Source organism: Macrotis lagotis, chromosome 7, assembly GCF_037893015.1.
Source record: "Macrotis lagotis isolate mMagLag1 chromosome 7, bilby.v1.9.chrom.fasta, whole genome shotgun sequence".
Classification (NCBI taxonomy): domain Eukaryota; kingdom Metazoa; phylum Chordata; class Mammalia; order Peramelemorphia; family Peramelidae; genus Macrotis; species Macrotis lagotis.
In genome coordinates this window covers 89,235,256-89,257,300 of record NC_133664.1, presented here as the reverse complement: position 1 = coordinate 89,257,300, position 22,045 = coordinate 89,235,256, and the positions used below count along the sequence as shown (strand labels likewise).

General features: G+C 37.5%; 1 protein-coding gene across 2 annotated transcripts; it reads left to right on the top strand.

The window, feature by feature from the left end:
- The first annotated feature begins 2,617 nt into the window (after window positions 1-2,617).
- On the top strand, window positions 2,618-21,472 carry INSIG1 (insulin induced gene 1). Of its 2 annotated transcripts, XM_074193292.1 has the most exons (7): window positions 2,618-2,930; window positions 3,611-3,800; window positions 4,129-4,541; window positions 7,928-8,052; window positions 9,743-9,909; window positions 10,318-10,417; window positions 20,233-21,472. In XM_074193292.1, the coding sequence occupies exons 3-7, from the start codon at window positions 4,163-4,165 to the stop codon at window positions 20,260-20,262; spliced, it is 801 nt and encodes a 266-aa protein (XP_074049393.1). In that variant the 5' UTR covers window positions 2,618-2,930; window positions 3,611-3,800; window positions 4,129-4,162; the 3' UTR covers window positions 20,263-21,472. The 2 variants fall into 2 exon arrangements, with proteins under 2 accessions (XP_074049393.1, XP_074049392.1); XM_074193291.1 differs by lacking the exon at window positions 2,618-2,930 and having other exon boundaries at window positions 3,463-3,800.
- The last annotated feature ends 573 nt before the right edge of the window (window positions 21,473-22,045 follow it).

Below are 22,045 nucleotides of genomic sequence, written 5' to 3'. Positions count from 1 at the left end.
ATGATTAATCAAAAGAGATCAGCCTAACAATCTGTTTTAAAAAATAAAAACAAAATAATGAAAAATATATTCCACATATTATGGCATGCTCTTAGATGACCTAGGTGTTTGAAGTTAGCACATTTAAACATGTACATCAGACATGTACTGAAGATGGACAAGTTGAGTTCAAAGTTGAATTGGAAAGAGAAAAGAGATTGGATTTCAAATGGAAAATTCTTCAGTTTTCAAAGATCCCAATCTACTCCCTGGAACAAAGAACCATTTGAGTTTGCTTCCTTATTTGTTTTTTGATGCAAGTCTTCTATTTGAGTCCAAATCTTTGAAAAACCCTAAGTTTAAGAAATCAAAGTTGGGAATGACAAGATAGACATCAAAAAGATAGATGCATGATAACTGCAGAGTTATTTCCTAAATCCAGTGAAGACGTATGGCTCATGAGTCTAAGCCTCCCTTGGGTTATTCACCAAAAACTAGTACAAGGACTATCACTAGGAATGTATGAACACAAAATGAAGGAGTATCTGCCAAGAAAACCCCAAATTTGACCCCCAAATGGGGTCACAAGGAATTGGACATGAATCAAAAACAACTCAACAACAAGAAGAACATAAAATGAAGGATGATAGATGGTCTGCCCTACTGTTCCATTGGAATCTATAAAATGTAAAAATAATTAAGAGAATGGATTCCAGCATGCCAGGCAATGCTCTCTGGAGGATCTTTGGAAGAACATGACCAAGAATCATAGGACAATAAAGAAGGAGGGTTATGATCTACTGCAGTGGGGAGAATACACCTTGATGGAATCACATAGTCACTTAAATATTAAAGTATGGTCTATCTAAGTTGCAATATTTTAAAAGGATTTAAGGGGATCATTAAAAAATTAATCCACAAAGCTTTTGTTTCAGTGTCTAGAAGACACCTTAAACTCTGATCACTTAGCTACTAATTCCTGATTAAAGGAATAAAAAAGAACCAATCAAATAAATCAATGATTTTTCCATATTACTACATTCAAGGCTCAGATGTCATACTCACTAGATTCTGTTAAGTTACTCAGGCAGGGATAAGTCCTACCATAAGTATCTCTTCAGGATGCCCACACCACAGACTTTGTGTCTTTGATTTAAATTAATTGGGAAGAGGCAGAGGTATTAGGGAGCAGAGACCCATATCTACATGTTCAATAAGATAGGACCAAGAGTCCTCTGGTCTAGAAGGTACCATGTATCTTAGTGGACTTTGCCTGGGGTTGTTTTTAGATAGGAGATAATCACATCAAGGCTCTGAGCCAGGAGAACTTGCACAGGTTCCACAGGAATTATATGACTATAGATAGACCCAGTTTGCCACAAACTGTCAACCCTACTGACATACATAGGATAAGATTATAGAGTGCTATGCTCAGACTCTGCAAAAATTCTGAATTAAAAAGAGAGGTAACTAGGGACCATATGCCCAACTTTCCCTTCTTCAGCAACATTTAACATCTTAATGAAGTTCAAGAACTAAAAACAAATCACATTAGCAAATGTTAGATCTTCTTGGCGAGCACAAAGTAGGAAAAACAAACCAATCATTGACAATGTTTTGCTTCACTTTTCCAAGCTAAACCAGTAAGGATAGAGAAGGCAGATCATGCCAGACTGATTTCTGTAGTTTAGTGCTAAGATGGTGCCAAAAAGCATCCTGAAGAAATGGATGTGGTCATACGTTATTGGGAGATACTCTAAGGCAATGGGTGTTGTCAGATGGTCCACATATAACACATACACACACACACATATATATGAAAATATGAAAAATGGTACTTTAGTCACTTCCTTGGACATCCCAATTCTCTGAGTTTCAATTTCTTCATCTGTAAAATGGGAAGGTGTTTTTATTTAATTAATCTTTAAATCTCTTCTAGTTATAAATCTATGTTCCTTTGATTCTAAGAGTGGCTAACCCAGATAAGTACATAATGGAAAAAATCCATGGTGTGGGCATCTTGAAGAGAGACTTATCCTTGCTTGAGTAACTTAACAGTACAATCTAGTATGCCATCTGAGCCTTGAATATAGTAATATGGAAAAATCATTATGTGATTGATCCTTTTTTATTCCTTTAATCAGGAACCAGAATCTAAATCCATATATACATGTATACACATACACAATTCTATGTGTTTGTGTTTTTATAAAAGTGTTTATAGTACAAGTGTGTTATATATAAAAGTGTTTATAGTAAGCACCATCATGACCAATCTACAGAGTGATGAAGAAAATATTTAAATCTAGCTTGTTACTAACTAGGGGTTTGAACCTGGACAAGTCACTTCCTCATGTCAAGGGCAGGTGATGACCTCTTAATTCCACACGTTTAACAGTTGTTGTATTTATTAAGAACCCACAATGTATTAGGCAAGATGTAGGGCTGGAATGTTTTTCATCCCTCAGTTTATGACATATCATCCTTCAGTTTATACGGTATGACATACATCATAGAGCAAACATCATAAAGAGAGCAGGCAAACAAGCAAAATGCCTTGACTTCAGACAAAGGCTCTCTTGTCATGCTCATAAACAAGGGACGTTAATATGGATTCAAAATTGGTTGAATGAGTTGGCTCAAAAACCAGCCACTAATAGTTCAAGTGTAAAATGTGAAGCTCTTAGGTCCTGCGCTATTTGACACACACACACACATATGTTAAAGCACAGGGATGGCGAGTTTGGTGAATTTGCAGATGAAACCTGAACCATATCGAATCAAATGAAATTTAAGAGGAAAGAACGGAGTCTTACACTCAAAAATGCTCAGTTTATGGGTAGGAGATTAAAAAAGGCAGGGGCTAAGCAATTCAAATGAAAAAGATAGGAAGATGTTCGAGGACTCAATACGAACCAGGGCGGTCAAAGCCAACTGAGAGAGAAGCAGCGGTAGGTGCGGGGCCCACCTGGCCACATCACCCGCGAACTACCGGGGTCCTTTTGGGGGCTGCATTTTAGGAGCTGGTGGGGCGGGCGGGGGGCACCTTATTTTCAACTGCCCGGCTTGGGGGGACACGACGATCTGCCTTTAAACGGCGGCTTTGGGGGCAAGCTTGGGATGAGACCGGCCTCCCGCGGGGCCCAGGTCTTGCCCCCGGGCCCGGGCGGCCGCGCCCCGGACGTGCCGTCCTCCCGGCTCCGCTCCGGCGCGCGGCTCCGACCCGGGGGCGTGCACGCGGCCACGCGCCCCCCCCGCCGCCCGAGGCCCGCGCTCGCGCCCGCCCGTTGGCAAGGCGGGTGGTGTGGCGCTACGTCATATGGGCCGCCCGCCCGCCATTGGCTGCGGCGGCCTCACCAGACCGAATGTTTACCTGGCGGGGAGGGAGGGGCGTGGCCTGGGGCGCGGGGGGCGGGGCGCGGCGCGCGGGGGGCGGGGCCAGCCCGGGCTGTGGCCGCCGCCGCCGCCGCCGCCGCTGCCGCCGCCGCCGCCGCCGCCGGGGGGTCCCTCCCCCTGGCCGGTCCGCTCGGGCAGGGAGGGAGGGGCGGGCCGGGCCCGGCCGGGTGTCGGGTAGGCTGGGTCTGGGTAACGTGATTCGGGGGCTTCGCGCCCGGCGATATAAACCTTTTAGCGCCGGCCGGACGCCGCAGGCTCAACTTTGGAGCCGCAGCTGGCCCTGCTGCTGCTGCTGCTCCTCCTCCTCACCTACCCTCCATCCTTGGCCGTCCTGCGCATCTGCCTCCTCTGCCTCCTGCTGCTGCTGCTGCTGCTGCTGCTGCTCCTGCGCCGGGCAGGCCTGTGGCCCAGCGCCCTCCTAGCAGGTAAGGCGGGCCCGGGAGGCCCGGGGCTCCCCGGGCTTGGCGGGGCCGGCCGGCTTGTGGGAAGTTGATAAAAAAGGGGAGGGAGACGGAAAGAAAGTGTCGCGGGCGGGCAGCCGGTGGCGGCACCCGGCGCCCCCCGGGCTCGGGGCATCCCGGTGGGTTCCCAAGAGCCCGTGACCAGGTGCGCGTGTGGAAGTGAGGAAGAGCGGGGGTCCCCGGGGCTCCGGCGGCCCAGTGAGTCTCCCCCGGGCCAGGAGGCCCCAGACGCCCCGAAATCCCTAGTGTGGAACCCATCGGGAGCTGACTTTATTTCCCCCCCCTCTCTCAGGACATTGCCCCCAGCCCCTCGGGGTGGCGACTTGATGCCCAGGCTCGACGGCCGCTGCTGGAGTTACTCCTGCACCACCCGAGACAGGCACAAAACGCCCCCGGGAGCCGGCGCCGCCGGGCCGACCCAGAAAGGGGGAGACATGCTGAGCCCCGCGGTGGGCGGCCCGGCGCTGGTCCTGGTGGGTCCGGGCGCCGGGGCCGCCGAAGCCCCGGACAGGAGAGCCCCCGGGACCAGCTGGCACCACCACCTGGTGCAGCGCAGCGTGGTGCTTTTCGCAGTCGGGGTTTTCCTAGCCCTGGTCCTCAACTTGCTCCAGATACAGAGGAATGTCACCCTCTTTCCAGAAGAAGTTATTGCCACGATCTTTTCCTCCGCCTGGTGGGTCCCTCCGTGCTGTGGCACCGCAGCCGGTAAGTGATGGGGGAGGGAGGCAAGCTTAATGAACTCCAGCTTGGGGGGACTTCAGACCACCTTGGATACTGTGTGCAACCAGAACTCCCATTATGACAGGTTTCCAGTAAGACTATAATAAGTGCAAACCTCTAGACCTAGGCCAAAGTGCTTCTGGGGCAAAGTGTGAGGGAGTCTAAGGATGGAGATGAGGTCAGAAGATAAGGGAGCTGTGATGTGGCCTCCTCCTCCTCCTCCCCTCTGGCAGCCCGAGGACAACCTTTGATTCTAGTGCGGCGGCAGCGGCAGCTTCAGCAGACGGGTGTCATCCGGAGCTAGCCGCCCCGCGATTGGCCTCCCCTAGAACTGGTGAGCCACAAGGCTGCCTCGCTATTGGCTCCCTCCGTGAACATGTTACACTGCTGGAGAACTGAAAACAAGCCAGTCACATGGACTTGGAAGGAGGCTGCGGGGGGAGGAACTTGAGCGTTTCCTTATGCCAAAATAGCCCAGTCAACCGCAGCCAAAAGCCAAGCCTTTTTCCTAGAACTGTATCGTGACTTTGTAAAATAAATACACGGATGCCTTTGTATTTTTTGATCAGAACCACTAAACTTAAAATTTTTTTTTTAACAAAGAAAGAGCAAATGCTGTAATCAAAAGATGGAGCTTAGGTAAAGAAAACATTCTAATATTTTGAGAAAACATTTGCTTCTATGCTGAGGTTGATTGAACACCTATATATTTTTTCTTTTATTAAAGATTTTGACTTTTACAATTTTTCCCCTAATAATACCTCCCTCCCCTCACAGAAAGCAATTTGTCAGGCTTTACTTTGTTTCCATGTTGTACATTGATCCAAATGGAGTGGAACACCTATATTTTTAAGGATTTGGTTTTACCCCATATGGGACTTAATTTTTCTTTAGCATAGGGAGCTCTCTGGAGGGGAAGGGCACTGGTTCTGCAGCCTAGTGTATTTAAGTTGTCTGAGATTCTTGAGAACTTAAATGGCTTGACTGTAGTCACAAAGCCAGTTGTGTGAAACATCATTTTTAATGCTATAAAAAAACAGATTCACATAAAAAGATGCTGAGAGGGGCAGCTAGGTGGCGCAGTGAATAGAACACCGGCCTTGGAGTCAGGAGTACCTGGGTTCAAATCCGACCTCAGACACTAATTACCGTGTGGCCTTGGGCAAGCCACTTAGCCCCATTGCCTTGAAAAATCTAAAAAAAAAAAAAATATGTTGAAAGAAAATAAAATAGGGGAAGAGGGATTGTAGGGCAACAAATTTTAAACAATACACAGAGTGCGATTTAAGCTTCATGTGTTCTAGATAAATTTTTTTGGGGGGGAGGAGTTCAATTTCTGATTATTTGAATACAAGTAAACATGGTATGCTTGCTTAAAATTACCTTTTTAAAAAAAATGAGTTTTTCATGTTCCAAGAATAATTCCAGGGCGGCTAGGTGGCACAGGGTATAGAGCACCAGCCCTGGAGTCAGGAGTACTTGAGTTCAAATTCAACCTCAGACACTTAAATTTACCTAGCTGTGTGGCCTTGAGCAAGCCACTTAACCTCATTGCTTTGCAAAAAACAAAAAACTAAAAAAAAACTAAAAAAAAAAAATCCCAAATTTGGAATTTGAGCACTGTGGATATAGGAAAATATGAGGACAATATACTTTGAGCCAAAAAACTAGAGTTGAAATAAAACTGAGAATAATCCTTCAACAAATGTGGTAGTGATGGGACAGCTAGGTGACTTAGTGGCTAGAGCACCAGCCCTGGAGTCAGGAGGACCTGAGTTCAAATGTGGCTTCAGACACTTAATAATTACCTAGCTATGTGACCTTGCAAAAAAAAAAAAAATGTGGTAGTGACATCCTAGAGAATCTAAAACATAAGTCCCCATTCACATCCCCTTGCTACTTTTTTTCTTAGTATGTTTGGTAGAAGAGACAATGGTGAACTTCAATGAAAAAGATGGAATTTTTCCAAAAATAGAAACAAATATAATACAAAAAATTTTTAAATTTTTACCTTCCATCTTCTTGACAAAATATACAAATTTTTCATTTTCTACCAAATATTTGTGATTTCCCTGTTAAAGAATAATACTAATTATTAACTGCTTATCACACCAAATCTAAATTTCTGTTGACTTTCAGGGCATACATGATTTTGACCCAGTGTACAAATTTAGGGCAGCTAAGTGGCACAGTGGATAGTGCCCTGCCTGGAGTCAGGAAGACTCATCTACCTGGGTTCAGATCTGGCCTCAGACACTACCTAGCTATGGGGCCCTGGACAGATCACTTAACCTCTTTTGTTTCGATATATTTTGTTTCAAGATATTAGTATGCCATTTCCTTCTTCCTCATTTCTTATCTGTAAAATGAGGAAGAAGGAAATGGCATACTAATATTTTTGCCAAGAAAACCCCAAATGGGGTCACAGAGATTCAGGCATAACGGAACAAAAGTACATATTTAACCCGAAAAAAAAGGTCCAACATGGATATTTTCTTTTTCTTTGTTTTTTTTTTTTTAACCAGACAATGGGGTTAAGTGATTCGCCCATAGTCACACTGCTAGGTAATTATTAAGTGTCTGAAGCCAAATTTGAACTCAGGTCTTCCTGACTCCAGGGCCAGTACTCTATCTCCTGCAACACCTAGCTGCTCCAGATATTTTCCTCTATTCAGAGCTCTTTTCTTACATATAATACAATTCTTCCCACTTCTGTGTATCTGTTCTAGCTTTTTCTGTTTTTTGGAATGTCTTGATAGGATTTAACCCCTAAAAGAAAATTCAAGGTCCTTGGATTCAAACCCCTCCTTGGAGGTCCAGGGGGCAGAGGGATTGCCTGGGGTCAGTACAACTAACAAATGTGACCAGACCTTAGCTTATCCCAATCCTGACCATCCTTCAGGACCCACCCTAAGTCTTACCTTCTATAAAGTTTTCCACTGCTACTCTGCAATGATTTCTCGCCCTTCTCTGACCACTATTGCATTTGTAATCTTAGTTCATTGAATTTTAGAGATGAGTGACAATTTGAATACCAAACAGTTGGATGTCCCATTCACATACATCTTTGTTCAGTTAGACATCTTTTATTTTTTGAACTTTTTTTTAACATTTTTTTTTTCAGTTAGGCATCTTTTGAACTCTTATCAGGTCATGACTTATTTCTTTCACAATGGCATTTAAAAAATTTTTTTTAATTCCTTTTAAAATTCCTCAGAAGCAACTATTCTCTTGTCTTTTGTTCACTTTATTTAGAATTTTAGGGGCTTGTTTTTTGTTGTAAGATACTTTTGAAAAAAGGGAATTATTTGGGTAATATTGCATGCTGTTCTTGTAACAATCTGTTTTTTTCACTTTTTTTTCCTTTTCAGCTGTTGTTGGTTTACTCTATCCCTGTATTGACAGTCACCTTGGAGAACCTCACAAGTTTAAGAGAGAGTGGGCCAGTGTAATGCGCTGCATAGCAGTTTTTGTTGGTATTAACCATGCAAGTGCTGTATCCTTGAACTGTTCTGTATGGGTGGGGTATGGTCTTAGATAATATTGAGAGGTATATTTTTCCCTCTAGAGCTACTTTTTGTTTTTGAGCTGATCATACAAATCGGAGGACACAAGCTATCACATGGAATATTATCACTGGAAAGGAGCCCTTAAACATCATCAAATCCAGGGTTTCCTAAACATGGCTTCAGGTCATATAAACAGGTTGTATGAAAAAATTGGCTTTCTTATAAATTCTCAAATAGGAAATCATGGACAAAAAATACTTAAAACAGAATTTATTGGTGTGAAAATTTCAAGGAAATCTTCCCTGACCCCAGAATCAGCCTTTTTTGAATTCTGTCAATATATTTTAATTCCCAAAGTGATCTCTGACTAAACTGATTTGAGTGATTCTAAACTATTTACATTAGTTTAATACAGACAAATCAGACTTGGCCAAGAGGGACCCAAAAAATCCAGAGTTCTGAGGAATCAGATAAAAATGTAATTGGTATAAAAAATATAAAATAACTATGCAACAATTTATGTTTTTCTAAGTCAGTATGCAGCACTCCAGAATTCATTTCTCTTTGTTTGACATCACTGGATTAGTATACCTAGAATATTTTATTTTGAAATGTTGTTTATCTTCATTTAATTCCTTTAAAGTGATTTTTAAATTCACATTGCAGATACAATATATATAATTGAATTTAATGGATCCATGAAGAAATCTATTTGAGGTGCACTTACAGACATGGAAGTGAAAAGAACATTGGTTGAGTCTAGAGACAAAAGATTCTAGTCTCTGTTCTGATGCTAATTTTTTAATCTTTCTAGGCCTTAGTTTCCTAATCTATAAAATGAGACATGACCTCTAAAGACCTTTTTAACTGTAAATTTAGAGTCTGATGACTCTGTGTTCTTAAAACTCCCCAACTCTTGGTAATGACTTTTATTTCCTCCATAATTACTCCTGCGGATTAATGAGAACTGACGGTAAAATTGTTCTTTATGCTAACAAGTGGTTTAGTAGGTAACAATAATAATAATTACTATCTCTTATGAGTCACATAAATTAAATGCACATTTTGTTTCCTGTTGGTAGTGTTGTCTTGATCTTTATACAGCTGCTCTCTGTACAGATTTCTGGAATGAGTATTCCCTGATGCTTTTCTGAACTCTGTATACCTGCTAAGCATCATAAAGTACTTATTAGAATAGTTATTTCTAACTTGATATCGGTATAGGAAAAGAAGTAAAATAATATTGCATGCAACCTGGTTTTAAGACTTACTGCTTCATTATGGAAACATCGTAGCAGAATTGTTGGCTCAGTAATCACTGAGATGTTTCAGAGCATCATGATTTTGGTGATAGCCTTATGTCCAACAAAACCTTTTCAGCATATTAAATCAATAAATTTCTTTTTTAGTTGGTGAAAAATTTCACATTGAATCCTAAATAGTTATTTACTCCTCTAGCCCCCACCCCCCCATGAAGCTCAACACTAGACTTGGAGTCCAAAAGGTCCTAAATTTGGCTCCCAGGCTTTGAACAAATGAAGAGAAGCTCTTCATCTAAGGTACCTTCTTTGAAAGGAAATTTACTAGTGTGGTTTACAGCTTCCTTTTGCCTGTGTGTAGTGTAGGTAGTTTAATGTTAAAGAAGTATTAACTATTCCTTAACTTCCACATAATCAGAAGCTGGATTTTGCCAATAATGTTCAGCTGTCATTGACTTTAGCAGCTCTGTCTTTGGGCCTTTGGTGGACTTTTGACCGGTCAAGAAGTGGCCTTGGTCTTGGAATTACAATAGCATTTCTAGCGACTCTGATCACTCAGTTTCTCGTATATAATGGTGTTTATCAGTAAGTATATTGTTTAAAACTGGACTTTTTAAATGTATTTTTATTTTAGAATATTAAAACTTGTTTTTTTATTTGTATATGCTTTGTGCTTAAAATTCCTAATCATGAAATTCTACAAAGTTATTCTATTCCTGAATCTCAAAAAAATATATGTATGTATGTATGTATGTTAATGTGTATATGGATGTATATATTCATATATACATATTTACATATACATTATCCTGCTATTCAGAAATATAATACTATGTTTGATTAATAAATCAGGCATGATTTCCAGCGATATATATTTTTCAAGTCTGCCTATATTTTGGATTGAATTTAGTTTTTCCTCCTTGTTTACTATTAAATTTTAGTGGAATTGGCATGCAAGTCACTTAATAAAATCTTGCTTTTTTTTTTCTCTAGGTATACATCTCCTGATTTTCTTTATATCCGTTCTTGGCTACCATGTATTTTTTTCTCAGGAGGTGTGACAGTAGGAAACATAGGACGTCAACTGGCTATGGTAGGAGAAAGTAAATCATTCTATAGTCTGTAAACTTTATTTCATTCAGACATAAATTCTAATATTTTGCCGTTTTATTTTCTATAGTCACAAGATTTTTTTGATGTTCTCCACCTACTACTTACTTATTCATTAGATATATTATCACAGCCTTCAGCAACTCACTTGATTAAAAAGTTGAATAAAATTTGGAATTTGAGTGCTAGCTATAGGTAGACAAATGCATATATATATCTTTGAAAGCATTCTCTAGCAATAGTTCATGGAGTCATTAGGTTATTAGTGTTGGAGAACATGAATTTTCCCAATGTTTACTGATGTCATATAGAAAGGTTAATATCAGCAGTTTATGAATCAATCTTTCAGATTAAAGATAGACATCTGTCATTAAATAATTTTATGTTCTAACATACTATGATCCTTAGGACCCCTTCCTTTGACTTGTAGAAATTTTCTTTTAACCAAAAAAAGCTAAGGAAAGAATTTAGAATATTATATGCAAACAGAAAATTTAATTTAAATTTCTATTTAAATAGAAACTAAAATCTCAAATTTTATACACTTTATTTAAAAGATGGTAAAATATTAAGAATATAAACTCTGCAGAATTAGCTTAGATTTGTTAATATATAATAACATTTAATAGCTTTTATCAGTAAATTGTAATATTAGATCAGTGATTGCCTACCTTTCTAGACTTTGATACCGTCTTGTTTTTTGATTGGACCAGTTGACCATTTAGCCAATACTGATCTACCAATTTATAGATCAAGAGCACCCTCTAGGACTTCTGATTCTTTGTAACCCAAACATCTAAGAAAGGAGGGAGAGGACATTGTTAAATAAGAGATTTACTAATTATTAAATGTCCTGAAAACTTGATTGGTCATCCAAACTAAGGTGGTTGAGAGAAGCAGGGCTTGGAATTAGAGAAGAGGGACGTGGGAGAGTTAATAGCGAGGGGAAGTTATGGAAACAAGATTACCCATAGTATGCTTGGGGATTAAAGAATAGATTAATTTAATTGAAAGGCAAGATTTGTTTTAGATTATTGGTAAAGAGAAAGGTTGAAGAGAGATTTATAGAGGGCTTTGGATAGACTCTAGTATACCTTGTATAGGTAACAATTGAAAATCAATAAAGAATTTTGAGTGGGAAGATGACAGTATTGTAAAAAAATTAATTTGGATACCTCAACTGAAGTCCTACTCCAGTCATTCTGGGTTCTTGAAAGCTGTGCTAGCATAGCACAAGTTTTGACAGATTATATCAATATGAAATGACATTGAGTCTTGGTCTACTAATGGACTGTATTTATTCTGTTCTAGTTAAGTTCAGTGAAACTCATTACCAGAAGTTTGGATGTTGGTTGATTTTTTGAGCCAGCAACTTATAAAATTGATTTATTAAGATTCTAGGGGGTGGCTAGGTGGTGCAGTGGATAGAGCACCGGCCTTGGAGTCAGGGGTACCTAAGTTCAAATCCGGCCTCAGACACTTAATAATTACCTAGCTGTGTGGCCTGGGGCAAGCCACTTAACCCCATTGCCTTGCAAAAACTTAAAAAAAAAAAATTCCATTAAGAAGAATTAAAATCTGTAATGATTTGTTAGAAGAGGGCTGGAAGAAATCACCAGTCCTTGAGGTATTCCTTTAAATAATAGGAAAGAGTAGAGACAAAACAGGATACTTGCTTGGATTACTCTTAGAATCAAAGATACAGTGCTAGAAGGGACCTTAGAAGTCATCTTGTTCAGGCTTTCCTTTTTAAATATGATGAACTTGAGGCCCAGAGGGGATATGACTTAAGTAGATCATATAGGTCAAGAACCAAGGAGGTAGTATTCAAATGCAGATTCACTGACTATCCAGCACTCTCCACTGCTTGATGATAGGGGGTAATGGTATTGGCAATGAAAATAGAAAATGTTAGAAGCATAATAAAGGATCTTTTGTATTTTATTTTTTCTAATTACATGTAAAGCTAGTTGTCAATATTCATTTTTGTAAGATTTTGAGTTCCACAATTTCTCCCTCCCTTCCCCTTCACTAAGACAGTTGCAATCTGAGATAGATTATACATGTACATTTAGATTAAACGTTTCCATATTGGTCAAGTTGTGAAAGAAGAATCAGAACAAAAGGGAAAAAACACATTTAAAAAAAATGAAAACATGCTTTGGTCTGTATTCAGACTCCACAGTCTTTCTTAGGTTGTGGACAGAATTTTCCATCACAAGTCTTTTAGAATTGCTTTATAAAAGGACCTTAAACCAAACAGGGTCAGAAATCATGATAGTAAAATTATGGTCAAAGTGGCTTAGATGAAATGACTGTATTTTGGTTAAGAAATTACTTGGAAAATTCTCAACTAATTTAATAACTAGCAGTAAACATAATTACAATATTTTCATTTCTCTCTACTCCAGTAAAATTCATTTTCTGACTATTAATACTTACATCATAGTTGTTTATATCCAACCTAACAAGGAATATTGAAAAATTTGATTTTGTAGAGTACTCCAGTGTTAGTGGAGTGGCAGTCCACCTTAGGGAGAAGAGTATGCCTTCCATACAAAAGCCTCGGGTTCAGTTATTACAAGAACTTGAGGTCCTCTTACTGGAATATCTTAACAAAGCTTTGTGGGACAAAACTTATTTGAATAGTTTAAGCCTGTACATAAAGAGATTTAAGGGAAGTTCTAGTCTCCTCAAGTTCTGGGGAAGTGTGATGCTCTGATGTGCAGAACTTCTTATTCCAGAGTCTGACCTTGCCTTTGGATTGAGCTGGGCTCAGACTAATTGGGTTAAGGATAAGGAACACTGTTTTGAAAGAAGAGGTCAAGAGTCCAGGGGGTTGCAGCCACTGCCGTAAAAGAGAAGAAAGTATCAAGTTTTAAAATAGCATAGATATTTAGGATATAATCTCTCTATATTTCTATCTTAGCTAACAAAGCTTCTGATAAGAAAAAGTATGATCTTTTGTTGTGTTTTTTTAGATTTTTCAAGGCAGTGGGGTTAAGTGGCTTGCCCAAGGCCACACAGCTAGGTAATTATTAGGTGTCTGAGGTCAGATTTGAACCCAGGTACTGCTGACTCCAAGGCCGGTGCTCTATCCACTGCACCACCTAGCCACCCCAAAAAGTATGATCTTGAAAAGAAACCTCTTTTTTAACAGAGGTGTATCATTGCACAATCATACCCCACCTAACATTGTTAATTTGGTTTTATGAAATACTGATATCAGGAAAAACATTGTTACTGGAAACAATTGTATAGGAACAATGATAAATATTTGGAAGAGCTGCATAGCATTACAATGGGATTTTTTTAATATAATGGGATTTGGTCATAGTGTATAGTTTTTATTGCAAAATAAGCATGTTCTGGACCTGCATCAGTTCCAGAGAAGTGAAGTGAGACAAGAACTTCAAGATTAATGGTGGTAATATTTTTTCAGTAGCCTAAAATGAATAGAATTTGGAAGCTGTAATATTGCATTGCTTGAAGGAAGATCTTCCTCACACCAACTCAGATCGCTGTGTCCTTCAGTTTATGGTCTTCTTGAGCTGCTTTGGCCAAAAACAAAGGCATCACCTTGGCAACCAGCCTCATGGTGGTCTTCTATGAACATAGTTAGGCTGACCTTAGTACAAGAAACAGACTGTCCATCCAAAGTAGCCTTTCAAACTTTGTAAGATCTGTCAGAGAGCATACTCTGTTGACATAGCTTGGAGAACCCATCTCCCCACCACCATGCATACTTTTTTAGTGAAAGAAAAACTCCCATGTTTTTAAATGGTAGCTTTACTCCTTTAAAGACCTGTCCCAGGATCCAGAGTTCTCAGAGACTAAGCCAGTGCAACACAAATCTGCTTTTGCCAGTTTGGATAGGCTTCGATTAAAGGCTTATTTTACTATTATTTATGTCTAATAATCTGAGAATAATTTTAACTATGTTTAAAAGAACTCATCACTTTAGACAGTTGCTCAGGCTTCAATTTATATTTCAGCTACGACAACACAAAGGTCATCTACTAATATAAAGAGAGGTTAGAGAGGTTAGAATTTATGTCAGTGGAGGGAGGAGTACCCATGCCACTAAAATCACAGATCTTATACCCACATATATACATATATATGTGTGTAAATATATACATATGTGTGTGTGTATATATTATATATATATATATATATATATATATATATATATATATATATATATATATACCACAGATTAAGGTGGATTGCATTTATTTGAGCTTTAGAATGAAAGAAATTAATATAGAAGATAAAATTCAGACAAGTTGCCTTGGGCTTGCTTCAAAAAATTATCTTGGTACCTCATGTGCTACTTATTCATGGTACATTTGTCATACTAGATAACCAGATAGTTTGAGTCCCATTTAAAAACTATTTGGCTATTTTGAGAAAATATAAGTAATTTCAAAAGTAGAATTTTTGTCAAGTATTTCATGATTATTCAGAAATATTTTGTTTTTCTTGTTCCCTAATTCATTTGTTCTACTATGGACCTGCTACTTAAATGGATAAGACTCAACAGAAGCATCCTTCTATTGCTAATTTCCCCTAACAGGCGAAAGACTTTCTTTTTAAATTACAAATCTACAGTAATGTCCTTTTTGGCTCATACACCATTTGGTTAGTTTGAAGGATAGTGGACAAAATATTAAATCAGTTTTAGCTTTAAAATTTTAGTTTCCTTTCATGGAAAATTCAGAAGTAAGACTTAGAATTCATATTGTCCTCTTACTTATTAACTTTCTTTGCAGAAGGAAATATTTTGGAGAGAAATGATAAAGATAAATGATATATAAGACATTTGATTAATAAAAAACTTAAAGATGGGTTTATTGTAGTATGCACACATATTGAAAGCTTTCTGTTTTGTATATTAATCTTGGCCATCTAGAAGTTGTTAGAGAGAATTTACCATAAATAAATTGACTTTAAGCAATTTGTTATGCTGAAGTTGACATCCTGTGCCAGATTTTGTAAATTGGATTTTCAGAAATGTTTTGTCATAGCTTTTTATGAAAGATAAGTAATTCTGTTTGTGAGTCTTAGATGTCCTGTGACTGGAAGGAGGAGGGGTGGCACAAGAACTTGTTTGAAAAGGCTTCATAAGGGGTGGCTAGGTGGTGTAATGGATAAAGCACCAGCCTTGGAGTCAGGAGTACCTGGGTTCAAATCCGGCCTCAGACACTTAATAATTACCTAGCTGTGCGGCCTTGGGCAAGCCACTTAACCCCATTTGCCTTGCCAAAAAAAAAAAAAAAGAAGAAGAAAAGAAAAAAAGAAAAGAAAAGGCTTCATAGAGTGAATCTTAATTAGGACCAAAGAAAAGGAAGGGCTTTATTAGAGGTAGTTGAGGGCAAGGCTACATTCAGAAGATAGTCAATACATATAATTTGAATACAGAATAGGAATGTTAGAAATAGGCAAAGGTGATTGTTGGACATTTGTCACTCCACTTGAAACACAAGTTTCTATCTTCTACAACACCTATGACTATGGATCTGATCACTTTAAGGCCAAGGACTTTTAATGTCATGTACATAATAGATACTTCCAAAAATATGGTTTTTTTTTAACACATTTATGGTATTTTTAGCATCCTTAAGACAAAACAGATTGTTAAATTTTACTCAGTAATCATGCATATTCATAAATAATCGTTTTCTTAGATTATATCTAATTTCATCTTTTTCCTAAACAATTTAACTTTATATGTAACCAAGAATGGTATGGTAGACACTAGGTGTGGGATCATTGGAATTAGTTTTTGGTTTTTGCAATTCATTGGGGTTAAGTAACTTGCCCAGGGTCACACAGCTATAGTATGTATCAAAGTATCTTGAGGTCAGATTTTGAATTCCAGTCTTCCTGACTCCAGGGCTAGTGTTCTAACCACAAAGTCACCTATTGTACTTATCTTTAACAAAAGCAATGATATAGTGTCTCTTCATGCTATTTTCCTTAAGGTTAAACCATAGCCTAATTTAAGACTATTTTATCACAAGATGCTTATAGTACATGTAGCCAAAAATGATTTTTTGCTTTAAAGAATGTTATTAATTTATTTTTCTCAGTTATATATCAAAAACAAAATTAAACATTTTTATAATTTTTCAGATTTCCTCCTCTTTCCCCTCTCCCCTTTTCCTTCATTGAGAAGGCAAGGAGTTTGATATAAGTTATATTTGAACAGGTATCTCCATATCAGTCTTGTTGCAAGAGAACATAGACTTAAAAAAAAAAACCCAAGACACAAGAAAAATAGAGAAAGATTTTAAAAAGTATTCTTTATTCTACTTTCAGACTCCATCAGTTTTTCCTCTAGAGATTTCAATTTTGATCATAAGTTCTTCAGAATTATCTTATATCATTGTATTGCTGAGAATAGCTGTCATTCACAGTTGATGGTTGTACAGTATTGTAGTTACTGTGTACAATGATTGCTTGACTCTGCTTACTTTGCATCAGTTATATAAGTCTCCTCAGTATTTACTCTTGTAGTACAGTAGTATTTTTTTACATTCATGTACCAAGACTTGTTCAGCCATTCTCCAACAGATGGGTATTCCTTCATTTTCCAATTCTTTGCCACCACAAAAAAAAGTTACTATATTTTTGAACTTAATAGAAACTTTTCCTTTGCTCTATTTGGGAAGTAGCTTTAGTAATGGTATTGCTGGGTCAGCAGGTATGCCGGCTTTATAACCCTTTGAGCATATATTCAAATTGCTCTCCAGAATTATTGGATTAATTCACAACATTAATGTACCCCAAATTATATTATTTTTTATTTATTTAAGGCAATGGGGTTAAGTGACTTGCCCAGGGTCACACAGCTAGGCATTTAAGTGTCTGAGGCTGGCTTTGAACTCAGGTCCTCCTGATTCCAGGGCCAGTGCTCTATCCACTGCACCACCTAGTTGCCCCCTCCAAATTATATTATTTTTAAGAGAACAGAATTGGAAATGTGTAAAATTAGTATTTATTTTTGTTTTCAGGTATTCAAAGGCTAAAAAATTCATTTATTGACATTAAGGTTTGCATAATAAATTGATATATTTCAGAGGGTAAATTGCTAAAATAAATAAAAATATACTACATAACTGGTTTTAATCATAGTATCTCTGTTCTAAGCAGGAAAATTCTTAGGGTTGTAGAAAAAATTGACAAATGAAACTACAGAAGAAAAATCCTGGCAATTAATAGCCTCAGACCTAAGTCCTTATATGTTTGATTGAGACTTTTTTGTGGCTAGATGATTTAGACTTAATAATGGAATTCATTGTCCTGCTGATAGATCCAGCCAAGTTTTTCCTGGAGGAAAAGCCCATTATAGTGTCTTTTAGGATAATAAACTAATTTTTTTTCCCAAAATATAGTTTATGTCAATGAAGTCCTAAAGGCTTCTAGTCTTTGTGATTGACATGAGCCATGGCTAATAATTTTTAGGGAACATTGCAGATTTTGAAAGTATTTTTGAACAAAACATAAGCATAGGGGATACAGTTAGAATAATATCTTAAAATTTTAAGTTTATTTTCATATTAAATCACATTGACTTAATGCCTATAATTTATCTCTGAAAGGAGAAAACAACCTCAGGAAAATTTGACTCTTTATAGTTTTTTAATTTAATTGCTGAAGAATAAAAGTCTATTCCTTTATTAAAACAAAATAAAAAATGCTACTATCTTTACTTAAAACCTGTAAGGTCACTTGATGGACTCATATTGGAATTAGTGATGCAGAACTGAATGTATTCGATTTCCATTAACTTAGGCTGACTGTGAATTGTTTACAAAGATCATGTATTCTTTGTCTCCCAAGGTCTCTTTCTCTAATTCAGTTTCATCCATGTCATTAGATAGAGTAGTTATAACTTGATAGAGTAGAAATACATAAAAAGTTAACTGTAAAATAGCTTTTAAAACAAATGGGGGTGGTGGTGGCTAGGTAACACACTGGGATAGAGTACCAGAGTTCAAATCTGACTTCACACTTAATAATTACCTAGCTGTGTGACCTTGGGCAAGTCACTTAACCCCTTTGCCTTGCAAAAACAAAACAAATAATTTTAAATTGACTGGACAGTAATAAGAAAGATAAGGAAAGAAGATTTAAAAAATATTACTCACAGAGAACTTGAACTAAAAAAGAACTAGAGGAACCCAAGGTAAGGCTGATTCATGTTAGTGACATTTTCTCCAACTGATTCAGCCTTTCTCTTTTTCTTGATTCTTTTAAAGTTCTGTCTTCTGAAATGTCTCCATCCCCCTCTCTTGTGGGTTTTCCCCCCCATTAATAGGTAGTATGGAGGATAGCAATAGTGATGAATGTCTTGTAGCTAGAAGCTGGTGTCCATTACACTTGATTAAGATACAAACAAAATATATTAACAGAAGAGACATCTATATCTCCTTTATTGATCTTTAATTCTACAGTAATGCTGTGTTATTTAAAATTGTGTTTCACTCATCTATATAGAATTCCTTATAGGGCCTGCTAAGATATCTTCCTGTCATTTTTTCTTTGAACCCATCTTCCCTGAAAAGAATGACATTAATTAATTAATCCCCAAAAGTCTAGTTAGCACCTGTTTGCCAGGCACTGTACTAGAAATACAAATACAAGGAATGAAACCCCTCTATTCACAAGGAACCAATGTTCTAAAGAGAGAGACTTCAGCTACAAAATGAAAATATGCTCTACACAGCCTTTAAATAAGGGGGCACAAGCACTGGAGGTGGGGGTAGAGAACAGGAAAGGTTTTCTCCTCAAGGAAGAGAGGAACTCTGAAGGAAGAAGTCAGGAGTAGTAGATTCCAGTCCCATGGTATGATCACAAGTTGTCAGTTCTATGCTAATGAACTGTAAAATAAGAGATCTCATTCCAGTCAATGTGCAGTCTTAAGGTGGTACCGAAGCCAATTGTGAGACCTAGTTTATACTTTTTGGATAGTACTGCATTTCTGAAGACTTACGTTGCCATATGCATATGATTTCCACAAAGCAAACACTATCCTTTTTAACATTAATGTAAGGTTATTTAAATTTAGATATCATTTCTAGTTCCAAAATGTTGATGAGTCTGTTCAGGTTTTGTAGGATTTTCTTTGGACAGATTTTCATGTGATCCTCATGCTTATCAATTCATAGTACAATAATGTACCTTAGGTGGTTCTTTTTCTCACTACAGTGTCTTATCTGTGTGTTTCTAAAACAATCAGTAGACAGAAGTTCTTGGATGATCATCCCAATGTTTCTTAATATTGCTAACATCCAGATAAATTTGAAGACCTGATTGTCGTGAAATGTTATCTTAACATTGAGCCCTTTGTTCTCAAGTACAAGTATATAAAAAATGGTTTTAATAAAACTAATCCTCTTTCATAATACTGCTTCATTCCCATGGTGAGAGGAATAAATCTGGCAAGCATGTCATATTAGTAAATAAACTAACAGAAATCTCCATTGCAAGTGAACAAACTGGTTCAAATAGTGTTATTTCCTTAAAATGTTTAACCAGGGAAATAGGATTGCATTTTTGAGCACACTTTGTTCATTAGTGTGTTCTTTGTGGACTTGGAATATTGCTTATGTGCAAATAGATGCATAATCAGACTTTAATTTCCAACTTCAGATGATCAGTTTTCCCCTTTCACCTATTTTGCCTTATGCATATGTTTTTAAAAAAAATAAAGCATCTGATTCAAGTCACCAGTGTTTTGAAATTAAAAATGTAGTACTCCATTTGTTCATTATTTTCTCTTTTCTCTAGGGTATTCCTGAGAAGCCACATAGTGACTAAAGTCTTCAGACTCACAGATGCCAATATTGAAGCAAAGTTGGAAAGAAAACTTGTGATACTGGATTGTGATTGAAGATTTTTTTTTACCTGAAGAATCTATTTAGATTGGGCCAACTGCACAAAAGACCTGGGGGAGGACCAGAAGGGTGGGGGTGGGGGGGTAAAGATGGTGGAATAATCATCTATTTTAGAATAGCCAAGTGGAAAAATAACTGCTTATCTTGAAATCTTACCTCGATTTACTGCATAAGCATTTGTACCTGGCTGTGCCCTGGAAGGATTTAAATGCTAAATTGTGTTAGAAAACTTCAAGTATTAGATTTCATTTAAGTTATTCAAACAGTTGCCATATTTCAAAGCCTTGAACTAAAATTAAATTGCAAACTATTCCTTTTGTATTTGTGCCCAAAAGAGGTAGATTGATGGTGCTTGAAAAAGGTGAGGTATGGTGTAATAAGAGTAATATTTATCCAGAAGATTAAAAATAGGGTTGTGTTCAAAAAACAAAACTCGAGGTGATCCATGTCAGGAATTGTGCCCTCTTCTTAATGCTGCAATAGCGTGCACACACACAGGCCCGTCCACTCACAAAGATCAGCAGAATAGCAACTGTACTTCTCATCCTAACAGTGAAGTTTGGTGTAGACAATCTTACTGGAAGCAAATGGCAGTGAAAAGTGTCAGCTCTTCATGTGGATGTGGCTGACATTTTTCACCTCAGTTTATGAAATTCTCTGTGAGATCTGTTGATATCTAACAGTGAGTAATTGCAGATCTCTGCCATTTGCTTCATTCTAAATGAGCCGAAATTATTTCTGTATTTCTCTGTTTCTATAGAATAGAGATTGCAACTTTTTCACAGCCCTATAGGATTTGCAATCTGTGATTGCCTTGTAAAAAGAAGAGTGCTTATGTCACTGCATTAAACATTTGGTGTTTCTAAATATCAATTTTATTGGTGAGCACAATGTATTCAGTTAATGGCATAGACCACATTGGACCTAATTTGCAACTATTGGGTCTTAAACTTAAAGTGCAATGTATATTAAAACCAATCTGAGCCTTGTATTCTCTTCAATATTTATTCTTTTTTTTTTTTCATAAGAGATGTTAAAGAGAAGGGTTCAGCATTCATTTCAGTACTGCATGGAGGCAAAATTCAGCAATAATTTCTTTAACTAGAAAAGATATTTTATTGTTGTGCCATCCATTTGAACCCTAATCCTTTGAGAAACTCCAGTTTTGTGGTTATGGTATAGATGTAATTTTTACTTATTGTGAATTGATTTTTTTTTTTGTATTATGCAATGTAAATGTTTTTGGTTTGTTTCAAATCTTGTTAAGGTGATTTTCACATCTGATATTTGACAATGTCCTTTTAAATTGATGTCACCAGTCAACAGAATGGAATCTTGGGCTTTTAATACCCTTAGAATGTGGTTTTTTTGTGTGTATATTTATGTGGTGGTCCTCTTTTTTTTCTCATTTGAGGAAAATATAAATGCTCTTGGTGCAAAACTTTAGAAAGCTGTAACTGATTACTTTAAAGGAAAGTTGCAAAAGTGGGGCTATTCTAAATTTGTAAAGGATCCCTTATAAATATTCAAAAATTGAAATTGAATAGTGATGTGAAATTGTTTTTGTTTTGTTTTCAAAATAGATAATCCTTTCAAAACCAGAAGTAATTCGCTTACATGCAGTAATTGAATATAAAAATTTATACTTGATCATGCATAAGCAGTAAGTGTTTATTTTTCTCAGTTTAAACTGGAAATTATTCTGT

Bases quoted from the DNA above. Each gene is read 5' to 3' on its own strand.
- INSIG1 (XM_074193292.1), top strand. From the start codon at position 4,163: ATGCCCAGGCTCGACGGCCGCTGCTGGAGTTACTCCTGCACCACCCGA. The intron at 4,542-7,927 runs GTAAGTGATGGG...TTTCCTTTTCAG, and splicing joins GTGCTGTGGCACCGCAGCCG to CTGTTGTTGGTTTACTCTAT. The intron at 8,053-9,742 runs GTATCCTTGAAC...CCACATAATCAG, and splicing joins GTATTAACCATGCAAGTGCT to AAGCTGGATTTTGCCAATAA.